General features: G+C 39.2%; 1 protein-coding gene across 6 annotated transcripts in view; it reads right to left on the minus strand.

The window, feature by feature from the left end:
- The window catches only part of CTNNA2 (catenin alpha 2), a 1,212,918-nt gene that overhangs the window by 92,751 nt on the left and 1,104,589 nt on the right, over nt 1-15,578 (minus strand). For all 6 annotated transcript variants that reach the window (XM_021088202.1, XM_021088201.1, XM_021088200.1 and 3 more), the window contains one exon: nt 12,737-12,937. In XM_021088202.1, coding sequence (XP_020943861.1) covers nt 12,737-12,937 — 201 coding nt within the window. The remainder of the gene's footprint in view (nt 1-12,736; nt 12,938-15,578) is intronic.

The following is a 15,578-nucleotide window of genomic DNA, read 5'->3' on the forward strand; positions in this document are numbered from 1 at the left end:
CACTATGGATCTTCTCTGTCCTGGAAGTCACTGTGCAAGGAAATAGGTACATTTAGCCAGAAGTTTAACATGTCCCTAAGGATCCATGTTGTGTGATTTGTGCATATATCTTAATATTCTATGCTACTTATACTATGTGTTGCCCGTATGTCTGTCCTGTTTTTATGCATTTGCAAATATGTGTATGTGTGGTAGTCAGCATCAGAAGTGGGCCCCTCTTTCCTGGTATGATATTGATGTTCTTATGTGATCCTCCATTCTTCAGTGTGAGCTGGAACTAGTGACTTTATTCTGACCAGCAGAATATAGGAAGGGGGATGAGGTGTCATTTCTGAAAGTTACAGAAAGGTGCTGGCTTCCCACCTGGCTTGCCTCTTCTTGCTCTCTCACTTGCTCACTCTGATGAAAGTCAGTGGGTCTAAAGAAAAGCCTTCATGGCAAGTAAGGAAAAGAAGTCTCTGTAAACAGTAGGGAAGGAATTGAGGTCTTATGTCCAATGACAAGTGAGAAACTAAGGTCTTCAAACCACCACATGAGTAAGCTTGGAAGTAGGTCTTTCATCAGTTGACCTTGAGATAACTAAAACCTTGGCCCAGTACCTCGACTGCATCCTTGTGAGACAGATCTTGAGGTAGTGGCACCTAGTTAAGCTGTGCTGATTTCCTGCATTTATTTATCTCCTGTGCTGAGATAAATAAATGTTTGTAATGTTAATCCATTAAGCTTTGGTGTGATTTGTTACACAGCACTGGCTAACTCATATAATATGCTATGCCAGAAGTAGAAGTAACAGTACAAATAGTCTGCAAGACAAATTAAAATTTCTCTTCAGTTGTAGGTAACTATGCTGTCTAGGTTTCTATTATATATTTATATATAATATAATAATGGTCTATTATATATGTATGCTATATACATATATAATAAATAATATATTTATTATACCAAGTAGAAGCATAGTTGAATCTTGATTATATTTATTTGCAAGTTAACCAATTTGAGTCTCAGTGTACTCAAGGTTAAAACAGCTGGACCTCAGGTTTTATGGAAGGTTTAAAAATAAGACTTTCAAACCCTGACACCTATGGTCAATTAATCTTTGACAAGGGAGGCAAGAGCATAAAATGGGAAAAAGAAAGTCTATTCAGCAAGCATTGCTGGGAAACTGGACAGCTGCATGCAAAGCAATGAAACTAGAACACACCCTCACACCATGCACAAAAATAAACTCCAAATGGCTGAAAGACAAGACACCATCGAACTCCTAGAAAAGAACATAGGCAAAACACTCTCTGACATTAACATCATGAATATTTTCTCAGGTCAGTCTCCCAAAGCAATAGAAATAAGAGCAAAAATAAACCAATGGGACCTAATCAAACTGAAAAGCTTTTGCACAGCAAAGGAAACCAAAAAGAAAACAAAGAGACAACTTACAGAATGGGAGAAAATAGTTTCAAACGATGCAATGGACAAGGGCTTAATCTCCAGAATATATAAGCAACTTATATAACTCAATAGCAAAAAAGCCAATCATCAATGGAGAAATGGGCAAAAGAACTGAATAGACTGTTCTCCAAGGAAGATATGCAGATGGCCAGCAAACACCTGAAAAAATGCTCAACATCGCTGATTATAAGAGAAATGCAAATCAAAACTACCATGAGATACCACCTCACAACAGTCAGAATGGCCATCATTCATAAGTCCACAAATAACAAGTGCTGGAGGGGGTGTGGACAAAAGGAGACCCTCCTGCACTATTGGTGGGAATGTAAACTGGTACAGCCACTATGGAGAACAAGTTGGAGATACCTTAGATATCTATACATAGAACTTCCATATGACCCTGCAATCCCACTCTTGGGCATATATCCAGACAAAACTCTGCTTAAAAGAGACACATGCACCCGCATGTTCATTGCAACACTATTCACAATAGCCAGGACATGGAAACAACCCAAATGCCCATCAACAGATGATTGGATTCGGAAGAGGTGGTATATATACACAATGGAATACTACTCAGCCATGAAAAAGAATGACATAATGCCATTTGCAGCAACATGGATGGAACTAGAGAATCTCATACTGAGTGAAATGAGCCAGAAAGACAAATACCATATGATATCACTTATAACTGGAATCTAATATAAAGCACAAATGAATCTTTCCACAGAAAAGAAAATCATGGACTTGGAGAATAGACTTGTGGCTGCCTGATGGGAGGGGGAGGGAGTGGGAGGGATCGGGAGCTTGGGCTTATCAGATACAACTTAGAATAAATTTACAAGGAGATCCTGCTGAGTAGCATTGAGAACTATGTCTAGATACTCATGTTGCAACAGAACAAAGGGTGGGGAAAAAAAATGTATACATGTAAGAGTAACTTCATCCCCATGCTATACAGTGGGAAAAAAAAAATAAGACTTTCAACAGATTTTGTATGTAATTTTCCATATAAACATAGACAGTACTTAGCCACTGAGAATAAAGAGGCAAAGAAAATAAATATGTTCTTGCCTTTAAGGAACAATAAAGTGGGATGTATGTAAGATGCTTACTGTTGTGCTAAGCATGTAAGATCCACAGTCAATGGTCCTTGTACTTGTTGTTTTTCACACTGTGACCCTCTGTATATACCCATCTACCCCCCTCTTTTCTTTGTTTACAGCAGGCAAAATCATCCATTCTCCTTTGGATGGAACCTAGAGGTACAACATGATTCATCACTGAAAAGTGGGCCTTGTGGGAGTGAAGTAAACTGAAAATAGCACAAAAATTAGCGCTGAAATCTCTGAAAATTGGGAAGTTGGTACAATTTATCTTGAAAAATGAGTTTCCCTGCTTTTATGTCCTTCTCTCTCCTTGGAAGGACCACATCACCCTTCTGATGGTTTTGCCTTTTTAATATGAATTTCCCATGAAATCTGCCCTAGGGACAAGATTTTATAAACTGACTCCTAGGATTTTCACTTTAACTTCATTGTCAAGAAGGCCAGTGTTTAATATTGTATCTCATTATGACCTCACCATATCCATAAGGAAAGGAAATCTTTAGGAGTTAAGAGACTAATGGAGTTCCCTGGTGGCCTAGGGGTTAAGGATTAGGCATTGTCACTGCTGTGGCTCAGGTTCAGTCCCTAGTTTGGGAACTTCTGCATGCCATGGGTGTAGCTAGAAAGAAAGAAAGGAAGAAAGAAAGAAAGAAAGAAAGAAAGAAAGAAAGAAAGAAAGAAAGAAAGAAAGAAAGAAAGAAAGAAAGAAAAAGAAAGAAAATTTAAAAGTTAAGAGACTACCAAAAAGCTTGTAACTGGAAAAAAAAAAATCAAACCCAGCCTCTGTAGTTCAAACTAGACACTCTTTCTAAAAAAAAAAAACTCCCAGCTCCACTTAATATCCTTGTGAAAGTATTTCCCTTTTATCTCAAATGTATATACCACTGTTTTATATAAGTGATTGATTGGATCTTGAGTAAAGTATCATCAAATGTTTTTTAAATGAGGAGGGAGTATAGAAATAATATTTAAACTCTCTAAATTGAAATTATAGTCTGTCTAAACCAGTGATACTACAAGCTTTCACTTGTGCTTTCTCTTGACAACTGTAAATCAAGCCGGAAGATAGCGAGCACTGGAAGCCAGGAGCCAGGACAAAAGGAGCCCAGGTTAACTGCGCCCTATTCCCTGGTGACCATTTGTCAGCTGTTTCTAACTCCCCTCCCATACACACACACTCCAGACAACCATCAGCATCCTCCTGGCTAGTCCTCATACTTCATAGTGTGTGTATTCTTAGACTTTCTTTCGTCAGAGTCTGCTCCCTCTGTGGGAGTTCCTAAAGGCTTCCATTTTCATAAACTCATGTTTGGAAAATTATAATGTACATTTCAAACATCAAAATCAAATTCAAGTTCCAGAAGGCCATACATAACCCATGAGCTGAATTGTTTGATGAAAGATGAACTGCTTAGAAGAAGGGGAAAAAAACCTTCTAAATTCCATCCACGATAACTACCCTAAGAGAATCAGGCAGCATCCATCTGCTTTTGTCTAGACACAAATTCCTTTCCCCAGGGAAAGAAAATGCTTGCTTGGAAAGTTCTTACATTTTAAAATAAGCATTTCAAAAATAATCACAAATGGTTTATAAGTTAAGAGGAAAGGATGGCACATTTAATTCTGAAATTTAAAGAATGAGTTAAGAATTGAACATGATGCCTTATTTAGCTTATAGTGTTTGTGGAGGCCACCCTTGATAAATAGTTAATTTTGGCATCAGTGGGGTTTAAAAAATTAAGATGTAACAAAATAATCGCTAGGAATTTACTCCTTTTGATTTAAAAGATTCTGATCTTGATCATTAAGCATGTAATTTTTTAAAAGAGTACAACTGGAGTTCCTGTTGTGCCTCAGTGGGTTAAGAGCCTGACAAGTATCCATGAGGATGCATGTTCGATCCCTGGCTCACTCAGTGGGTTAAAGGATTTGCTGTTGCAACAAGCTGCCATGTATGTTGCAGATGCAGCTCAGATCTGGCACTGGTGTGGCGGTGGCTGTGGCTGTGGTGTAGGCCGGCAGCTGCAGCTTGGATTTGCTCCCTAGCCTGGGAACTCCTATATGCCACAGATGCAGCCCTAAAAATGAAAAAAATAAAATAAAATAAATAAAAAGGGTACAGCCCCTAAAATAATATCTTAGACTGTGTCAGTTATGTTTTCCATTTATATTAATAAACATTTTTGAGCTTCAACTCTTAATTGAGGCTGGAGGAAAGGATGAGAGGGTCTCGGATCTCAAGGAGTTAAAATTACATCAGGAAGCAACACACACACACACCCCTGGGTAGAGACTAGAAGGTGGTCAAAGAACAGATAGATATGTTAAGACAGAATTTGCAGCACAGAGCCTATGAGTGACATGTATGGTAGGAACCTAATGAGTGACAGTGAATAATGGGGCACAGAAGAGTGGGACTGGCTGGTATTGTCAGAGAGAAGATTTCACTTCTTCTCTAGGAAGGAACCAGCTAGTGGTAGAGAACAGGTAAAATACAGAAAGGCAAACCAGGTGGAGAGGCAGTTTGGGGGTAATTTTGACCAGATTATACGAATTTGTGAGGTTCTATCCATGTGTTGTTTCAGGCCCTCCAGCTACAAGCAAAGCTTCTTCTTCTTCCTAATTAAACTATTTCTGGAACATTCTAATGATGTATGACAGGTGCTCCAAAACAAGTTTTCGTGGACGTATTCTTTCCTTCTTTGAGTCAAACACCTGTTACTGATGTGATAGGGAGTCTGGGTGACGGCAACTCACTACTGCCTCAGTTGTGCACAATTAATACATTCTGGCCACCTGTTCCTGTGGACCTCAGCCCTGGCCCTACCAGACGAAGATACAGGCCCTTCTGCCACTCCACTGGCACCACCGTGGATGCTTGTCCCTGACTGCCTTGAAGTGGCAAAGAAGTATTATGTCCTTTGCAGTCCCCAGAATTATGATATGATGCATGCAGAACTAGAAATTGACATCTTCCTTCTAGTTTGACTTTGAAAATGGGGCACTTAAAAAGTACTGTTTCCTCCCCCACGTTGTCCCATAGATGTGTAATTGTGAACCTTCCCATACACTGTGCCATCTCCACTTCCATGTGAGGGATTTATTATTGGGCTAACATTGTTTCTCTTATTTAATCCTTTTTTTTTAAAAAGTAAGGATTCTATTTTTTTTAATGGTTCCAAAACTCTATCACTAAAATATTGTTTCATTATATACATATTAAAACAGTGAGAACAGTGTTACACATGCTTTGTTGAAGAAAATCTTGCTTTAACTCTTTTTTTCATTTTACAAGTTTGTCTGACGTATCATTGATTTACCAGGATGTGATCATTTCTGCGGTACAACAAAGTTCTCGTACTTATTCTCAAATTGTATTTTTCTCAGACGGTGCTTTAGCCCCTCTAATTGAGAGAGTAGGACATGTTTGAATTCTAGCAGAACATGTTGTTTACAAACAAACCAGTATAAAGAAGATATTTTCATATTTCTGCATGGTGAGGACTTTCTGAGCAAAAAAAAAAAAAAAAAAAAAAAAAAGGTAACTTGGTTCAAAGGTTGACTCAATAGCGGTCCTAAGATAGTGAAATAACCTGGAGAGAGATTTACAGGGTTATCTCTCCAGAGATATGTGTTTACATTTCAAAAGGGAATAAAACCAAGAGCCATTCATTTATATTTCAAAGGGTAGTAACAACCTGAGGACCTTTCCTGGAGGGAGTTTATTAACATGAAACAGTGAAGGTTTCTTTCCCCCTCATGGGAGTGTAGGGAGATGGCTGAGCACTAATTCCTATATCAGCTCTTAGATTCATAATTGGGTGGTTCTTCTCCAGTGGTATGGTCCTCCTTTGTGCGTGCAGAATCCATCTGCTCTCATCACACTGCTGTGAGAGGTAGAATGAGGCATAGGGAACTGGCAAGGTCACTGCTGTTAAGTAATAAGGGTTTTCTCTGAGCAAGAAACCTGCATTTGCATTCAGGATAAAACTAATAAGTACAGATATTAAAAACCATCAGCCAGATCCCTACAATACCTAGAGTATGTACATTTCCATCATATGCAAGAGGCTTTGAGACAAACTACACATTGCCTATTTAAGGGCTGTTAAGGGAATGAAATTTCCTTCTCATCCTTCCCACACTTTTGACTCATCCTTCCCACCCCCATGAATACCACAAGAACTGATAAGTAAGACATTTCTTTAATATTGTAATCATTTTGATCTTTCAGAGTGAAATAAAATGCTTTACACCAATAGTAAGGGTTATATTAAAATACATTTAAAGACTATTAGGACGTCTAGGCTGACAATCTCAGTCATTACAGCTTCTGTTGAAATTCATCACTTTCATAATCTAATTTCAAGGTCAGCCATGGAGAAGTGACAGACAATATGATAGTCCTTCCTTTCTATAATATTTGATATTCTTTGTCTTCCCAATAACTTGTCCCTACCACCTTCTTCTGATATTGATCTTACTTCTGTGCATACCCACTGTCTCTGGCCACAGGGATAGGCAGGTCACCCAAACCTGGCCCATGCTTATCCCACTGGCAACAGACATCAGCCCAAGTGGAATAAGCATACCATAATTGGTCAAGAAGATGCTCTCCTTCGATATATAGAAAGTAGGAGGAAAGAAGTCTTTCTGTTTAACCTAGAATCTTGAGCTGTTAGCCTAAGGCTGCTAGTGGCCATATTCTCCACTGGGGGGGGGTCATATCCTAATTGTTAATATTCATTTACATTTACATTTTTCATTTTTAAGCTTTATGGAAGTATGGTTGATTTACAAGGTTGTGATAATTTCTGCTGTATAACAAAGTGATTCAGTTATACATATCCACACATCCATTCTCCTTTAGATTCTTTTCCTGCATAGATTATCACCCAATATTGAATAGAGTTCTCTGTGCTATACAACAGGTCCTCATTGGCCAATCATAATTTTTTATATTCATTTAATCAATGCATGCATATTAAAGGCCGATGATATGATAACACTAGCCTAGGCTCTAGACACTTATAGGAACACCTGCTTGTAGGAATGGACAATCTAGCTGTGGACCATTTATACCGAAAAGGACATTCAAAATGTCTACATATTCATAGAAGTAGATCCCTGTTGTCTCCAGCTGAGGCTTGAGTCAGATCTTAAAGGCTAAGTTCAATACACAGATGCAGAGGAGGAGGAAACAGAAAAGACAACAGGAAGGAGAGTGGGAAGAGTATGGGCGTGTTTTGCCTGGAGAATAATGAATACACCTGTCCAGATGGAGCAGAGGGTTTATATAGAGGATTCACAGAAATCCATTTTGAGTGCATTCATCACGCAGCCAGGAAACAGTGACACATATATACTCAAATAAGTAATATTGACCATACTTGGATGGCAAACATCAGGTACTATATAAGAAGCTGAGGCTCAAGGATATTAACTAATTTGTGTAAGATCACATTTAGTTGGTAGAAGTCAAGGAATCAAGTTCTTCAGATTCATCACCTGGATTTCATCTACTATCTTGTACTGATGCAATGGTACCACTCATTATCATTTCCAGCTTGGGTGTTTCCTATTTATTGATCTTCTCATATTTTCTAGGCAAAATATACAGAGATTATGTAAAAAAATCTCCTTTACAAAAATTTTATATTGCCAAAGGATGAAAATTAAAATTACACCATTTCTATTAGATGAAGAAGTCGATCTGAAAAGGCTACATACAGTATGATTCCAACTACAGGACATTCTAGAAATGGCCAAACTATGGAGACAGTAAAAAGACCAGTGGTTACCAGGGTATTTGGAGAGGGAGAGGGATGGATAGATGGAACACAGTGAATTTTTAGGGCAGTGAAAATTACACTGTGATACCATACCAATAGATACATGTCATTACACATTAGTCCAAATACAACAGAATACACAATACCAAGAGTGAACCAAAATATAAACTATGGACTTTGGGTGATGATGATGTGTCAGTGTTGGTTCGTCAATGGTAACAAATGTACCACGCTGGTGGGGATGTTGATAATGTAGGAACATCAGGCATGTGCAGCATCAAGGGAGTGTGGGAAATCTCAGCTTCCCCTCAATTTTTCTGTGAACACTTAACACTTGGGAAAAAAAAGTCTTGATAAAAAAAAATTATACCATCTGTTTGGCACAAGTGTTCTCCAAAATAATGGAATTCTAGTCCTCATACACAAAGTGCTTAATAACAGAATTCTCATTAAAAAGACTTTGTCTCTATTCTTTTTTTGGTTCCCTCCAAAGAAGGAACTAACTACTGGTTTAATCTCAGAAATCTCTCAACCTGATGATGTTGATATTGCCAATAAATTTGTATCAGCTATCAAATTTACCCAAAAAAAAGTGACATTTCAGTATAATCCATTCCCTGAAGAATGAGCTACTCTCTGTATATCTAAATACAATATCGCTGAATGTACTTTCAACCCCCTCAACCTTCTGCAGTTACCTGACTTTGCAAATGAGATCTCTGAAGATAGGTCTCACCAGGTGCCCACTCACAATCAAGTGGCTGGCAATTTGTTAGAATTCAGGTGGTACTGTAGAGCTTATAATATATGTAGGAATTGATAGGGTCTGATATATACCAAGTTTACCTACTCTACTGTGTAAGTAAAATAATTGATGAAGATACACCACAACTGCTTTGTCACTCTGCATCTCTCTCAATTTCTAGCCACTCAGCAAAGCTCATCTGGTGGTAAAGTGGGAGTCCCACCACAGTGACCCACTCCTGTATCATTTACATGTTTAAACAGGGGCTGGCCTATGTTTGCAAACCCCATTAGGAGCAAAGTCTTGCCTAGTCAAGACTTTTTGAGCATTCTACCCTTTTTAAAAAATTATTCCTTGTAACAGACTCTCACCCCACTTCCTTCAGCACACCCCATGGCCATAGTGCATAGGCTCCATTCTGCCTTGCTGAAAATTGCTCCCACTTTGGAATATTTCTTTCCCTTGGGGCAGTTATTTTCAGTGGGAGTTATTCTGTCTACCCCAAGGACATCTGGCCATATCTGGAGACACTTTTGATTGTCACAACTTGGAGTGGGAAAGGGAAGAGGTCCTGTCAGCATCTAGTTGGGATGAGGCCAGGAATACTGCTAAGGGTCCTATAATGCACAGGACTGCTCCCTCCACCCCAGGAAAGAACTATCAAGACTCAACTGTCAGTAATACAGAGACTGAGAATATCTGCCTTAGGGTTTTCAATCTAACAACTCGGATATAAAACTGGGCAGAACCTGGTGGGTTGTGGTAGGCAATGGAAAACAGGATGCTGTGTCTTCCATGTCCTGAACTTTTTTTTCTTTTTATTTTTTTCCTTTTTTTTTTTTAGCATCTTCCATTCCTTGCCCACTGCCCCCTGTTCTCGCCTCAAAGTAAAATATACTCTCAGATAAGTCTGTACAAAAAAAAAAAAAAAAAAAAAAAAAAAAAAATTTGACCAATTCAATGTTGCTCTAAGGCTAAAAAAAAAAAAAAAAAAAAAAAAAAAAAATCAGGAGCAAAACATTAGGCCAAAGGCAGAAATTTGGGTGTATGAATTAGCCCAGCCAGACACAGACAGGGGAATTAATCCATTTTGAAATCTCTTTAGCCAACAAAGCTCTGCATAACGATAATCACAGAATTGCTTATATATTCTTTCTCAAACTCCGTTTGTATGATACACTCACCAATAATTCTACTTAGTCACCAGTGCATTAACAGCTAAAGTTTTTTGCTTTCATTGCTTTGGCAACATCCTCTGTTACTCGTAAAGAAACAATATTGTTCCTGTTTAGGGAAGAGAAGAACAACTGGGGACAGAAGCAAAACAATTTACAAATTTTGTACATTCTAGTTCTTAATCCACTAATACATGTTTTTCCTTGACATGTGTTCGGTATTTTCTACTAGTTATTTATAAACTGTCTATTTCACTCTCTTCTACCTGGTTACTTTCCTAGTTATCTTCAATAGATGCTGAAAAACAGAAGAATCTAAATGTCTTACTTATCTTCTCCATTCAATTAAGAACTTAATATGGACATTAGAATCAGGAAGGTGCCTTTAGTTAAGTACCCAGAATATTCAATCACTGCAAAGAAGGGCTGAGATGAGAATTTTAAGATCTGAAAATTAACAAAAAAGAGCAAAATTTTGATTAGCAAAAACAACCCAGGATGGATTGCTCTGTTTCATTGATTTTTTTTTTTTCAGTTAAAAAAAAAAAAATCAACCAGGAGTATTATTTACATTTCAAGACTTCGGGTGAAAATTATGTTAAAATATTTCAATCATCTAAGTACACTGTCCTTGCCTTTATGTAGATTTTGACCCATCGGGTACCCCTCCTTCTGTTCATTAAAGCATCCCAAAGTACAATATGAAAAAATTCTAAAATGTCTTTTGAACATGCCTGAATTCTTTGGGTGCACAAAGTCACATGCAAATTGGCAATCTGCTCTGAATCTCATCTGCTCTGTGTCTCATCAACTCCCATCATCATTCCAACCAGTCATAAACCAGCATATGCTGGGAATTCTGTCTGAGTGGCCTCCACCCTTCTCTGGTACTCTTAACTAGTGTCAGATCCAAGGGAAATGTACCCACCTTTCAGACAGGCCACATGACGCTGAGACTTTGTAACAACATAGAGGTAATGGGCCAGGAACTGAGAGCTCCGACAATGTGAGAGGGTCCCCATTAAGGGTGAAAAAACAGCATTTAAATTGAAGCAGTAAAGTAAAATACATGTTTCTAATTCTTTCAAATGAGAAAAGAAATACTCTGTGGCTTGCATTGCATTTCTCTACTGAATGCAAAGGGCAAACCTAACTAGAGAGAAAATCAGTGCTGAATTCCAGCTACCTAAAACGTGGATATGTCGTATTATTATTGTTACTGTCATGATTTCTAATTCTAAGCCTTTGAAGATTCTCAAGAGCAACAATTCCTAGATATATTCTTTATAGTGTGATATTTGACTACTCCTTTTATATTTCAGAGAGAGCAACCAATGTCTAACTGTTGTTTTTCCTTGCTATTCTAGATGAACAAATATCTACAAAAGTCTTTGTCAGTAACCTTTTTCCTGAAGAAGGAAACATGTTTCTACTAACATGTCTTATCATGCAGAACTTGGAACACTGCTGTATCTGACCTTTCAGAGACACTCCTATTTTTTAAAAGCCTAGTGGGTTCCAAAGTCCATGTACAAGCCATAGAAAATTCTCATTGAAATTAAGCCGAGTTCCTTCTTTTGACCCATTCATGGCCCATTCATAACTCCATCCAACACAGAGTTAAATTATTTTTCCAGCCCTTTGTCTTCTCTTCTTCCCTAAACTTTCTACACTCATCACCCCATTTGCACAGTGCATGAAGAACTTTAGAAAGGGTAGGAAGCCAAGAGACACCAGTCAAGAGCAAAGACTACTAAAAATAGGACAGTCTTTGACTCTCCTAAGTTATGGGTGGTTGTGTTAACACAGTGGAAATAAGTCTTTTTTTTTTTTTTTCATCTCAGTGCACCAGAGAGTTATGACAGTCTCTCACAGTAACTGCGTCTCACCACAACCGTGACTCCCCAGGGGACCGCCACATGCCCTAGAGGAGAGCATGCAAGCCTTTGCTAGATGATCAGGGTGTGTATGGAAAGTCTAACCCTTTTCAGCAACCACCGCCTCCTCTGATTACTTCATATTCCTGGACTACCCAGAGCCTTCCCTTGGTTGTCCAGAGCCTTCCTTAAGATCCTATCTTCTCAAGGGATAGAGGAGAAAGGCTTTTCTCGTTCAAGATTCCATATCCACGTATCCACGATTTTCTATCCTTGTGACCTTTTCCCAACCTCTTAACTGATTCAAAACTTCATTTTCACATCTATAATGGGAGATACTAAAAATCTGCCTACTTAATAAGGTCCTTGTGTGAATCCAACTACAGAGTACTATCTATGTACATGTAACACAATAAACTTATTCTGCTAAAGTGTTCCGATTCAAACTCAAAAAATAAAGCACACCCTTTGATGATCAGGGGTAATTTAGAAGCAGAAAGACCTCTGGAAAACACTGACACAGATGTATTCAGGTACGGAAATTAATCATGGTGCTGACATTTTGGTCAAATCTAGAATCCGTGGTTACCTGTCTCAGAGAGTAATTTTGTAGCTTCCAGCACCTTCTCGGTATAAACACCAGCTTCATAGTTCTCCATCTCAGCATTGATGATGTGTATGACTCGAGCTGCCCGGCCCCTGATGGCCCCTGCTGTCCGGTCCAGAGTGTCCACATCCCCCTCTTGAAGGGCTATCACACACTTGTTCACATCCTCCAAGATATGATTCTCTATGGAGAGGACACAGACATATTAATATGATTTTACAGCCCTTCACACTGAACACTTAGTCTAAGAGAGATTCATTCACTCTCACAAGCCATTCGCTTTCACATCTCAATGCACATCTGGTAACATTGAAATGATATTTAAAGAACATAGTTTATATAAAATAATGGCTCTCAGCCAGAGGATTTGCAGCATCACAGAGACTGCTGGGTGTCACACCCAAGGTTTCTGATTCATGGGGTCTGGGGTTGAGCCTAAACAACTGCATTTCTACCAAGTTCCCAGGTGATGTTAATGCTGCTGGTGTGAGGACCACACGTTAAGAACCAACTTTAAAAAATCCCTTTCTTTGTTTCCATGATTTTTTTTTTCCCTAACAAAACTATTTTATCCGTGTTTTACATACCCCATCCCAAAAATGCTACTGTACCCACCCATGCCCACCCAGACGCAACTCCCCCACTACCTAACCCCACACAACACCACCCTCCTCCTGGCCCTGGTGGTGCTGCCCTTCCTCCCTCCTCCCCCCATATCAGCCAGGATTGGTGCTGGGACAAGGAGGAGCCCCAAGGCATTGGAAGGCTAGCCCACTGCTCCCTACTGGCTGCAGTGCCACTTCCTCCTCCTCCCTGTGGCACATGGGTCACATCTTCTCTTTTTGGGCTGTGATTTGTGAAGCAGCACCAGAGCCAGGACTGGTCTTTGTTTGCATGATTAAGATTTACTGCACAAAAAGGTCTTTCCACAGTAGTTGTGATAGCAAACAGGAAGCCACCCTAACCAAATAGCAATGTTCCTAGACATGGCTAGATTCACACTTTGGGCTATGTCAGTTGGATCACGTTTTCTTTATTAAGGAAGTATTTAAGGGAAACTTTACTTTTATTTATTTATTTAGTTATTTATTTAGTCTTTTTGTCTTTTTAGGGCCGCACCTGCAGCATATGGAGGTTCCCAGGCTGGGGGTCTAATCAGAGCTGTATGTAGCTGCCAGCCTATTCCAGAGCCACAGCGACGCCAGATCTGAGCCTCATCTGCGACCTTACACCACAGCTCACAGCAATGCCAGATCCTTAACCCACTGAGCGAGGCCAGGGATTGAACCTGCAACCTCATAGTTCCTAGTTGGACTCCTTTCCGCTGAGCCATGATGGGACCTCTGAAGGGAAACTTTAAAGTGAACAAATATCAGGAGTTCCCATTGTGGCTCATCAGTAACAAACCTGACTAGCATCCATGAGGACACCTGTTCAATCCCTGGCTTTGCTAGTGGGTTAAGGATCCAGCGTTGCCATGAGCTGTGGTGTAGATCACAGACGAAGCTCGGATCCTGTGTTGCTGTGTCTGTGGCATAGGCCGGCAGCAGCAGCTCCAATTCCATCCCTAGTCTGGGGACTTCCATAAAAAAAAAAAAAATTAAACATAAATAAATAAATAAAATGAACAAATATCACCCCATCAATCTTCAAATGTCCAGGCATGCATAAGGGACAGGCAATGCGAAACTGATCCTGTGATGAGGATCAGAGTCCCCCACGATTGAAACTGAAATACAATCCCATTCGTGGCTGGTTCCCTCAGATTGAAATCAAGATCAGGGATCACTCTCCACCACTGTCCAAAGTAGAATACAAGCAGCAGGATGGGAGGCTTTCCTCTCCACTAGCCTAGAGAAAAGACACGATGTGACCCCTTATAGTTTTGTAAGTTTGTGACTTTGTATGTCCAGTGTGAGATCTATAATTAAGTCCCTTGAACATTCTTTAGAAACAGAATTCTAAGGAAATGTTGAAAACGTTTAGCACTCCAAGGAAAGAAAAGAACTTAAACTGAAAATACACACACACAATAGACAGAACACATTTGGAAGTAATCTGAATTAATCTGGTAACACTTAGGAAATTATAACTGCCAAATTTAATAAATAGTTAATAAAGGATTAAAACCAGTGATTATCTCCTTAAGTTCTAGAACTAGTTCTAATTTTAAAATTCCTAAAGACAGGGACAATGGGAGGGTACTCAGCAAAGCCCAGACTACCATGGATCTCTTCCACTTTCCTTAAACCAGTCACTTAGAAAACGCATGTTCTTACAGGACACTGGATAGAAAAATTGCAAAGGATAACAGATGTTTTATAAAGGAATACCCATTTTGACCTCCTACAATATAATTTCCTCATTTTACTTAAAAATTTCTGCTTTCTACATTCTCTAGTTCTTTAATTTCAAATAGAAATTAGAATCGAAATGTCAATGAAATGTTTAAATTTTAATATTTAGATAACTTACTCTGACAAGAAGGGGTACTTTCTGAATACTGATAGTTTCTTGAGTAAAACAGAAAATAGAGACTTAAAAGTTTTCATTTTTGGAGTTCCCACTGTGGCACAATGGCCTGATAGGGTGGCGTTTCTGCAGTGCCAGGATGCAGGTTCCATTTCTGGCCCAGCACAGTAGGTTAAAGCATCCGGTGTTGTCACAGGTGCAGCTTAGGTCACAACTGTGACTCAGGTCTCATCACTGGCCTGGGAATGCCATATGCCAATGGGGCGGCCAGAAAAGAAAAGAAGGAAAGAAAGAAAGCTTTTCATTTTGATTAAGGAACTTCTGAAAACCACCTCTTGATGAGATCTGGACT

The sequence above is a fragment of the Sus scrofa genome, chromosome 3 (assembly GCF_000003025.6).
Source record: "Sus scrofa isolate TJ Tabasco breed Duroc chromosome 3, Sscrofa11.1, whole genome shotgun sequence".
Taxonomy (NCBI): Eukaryota; Metazoa; Chordata; class Mammalia; order Artiodactyla; family Suidae; genus Sus; species Sus scrofa.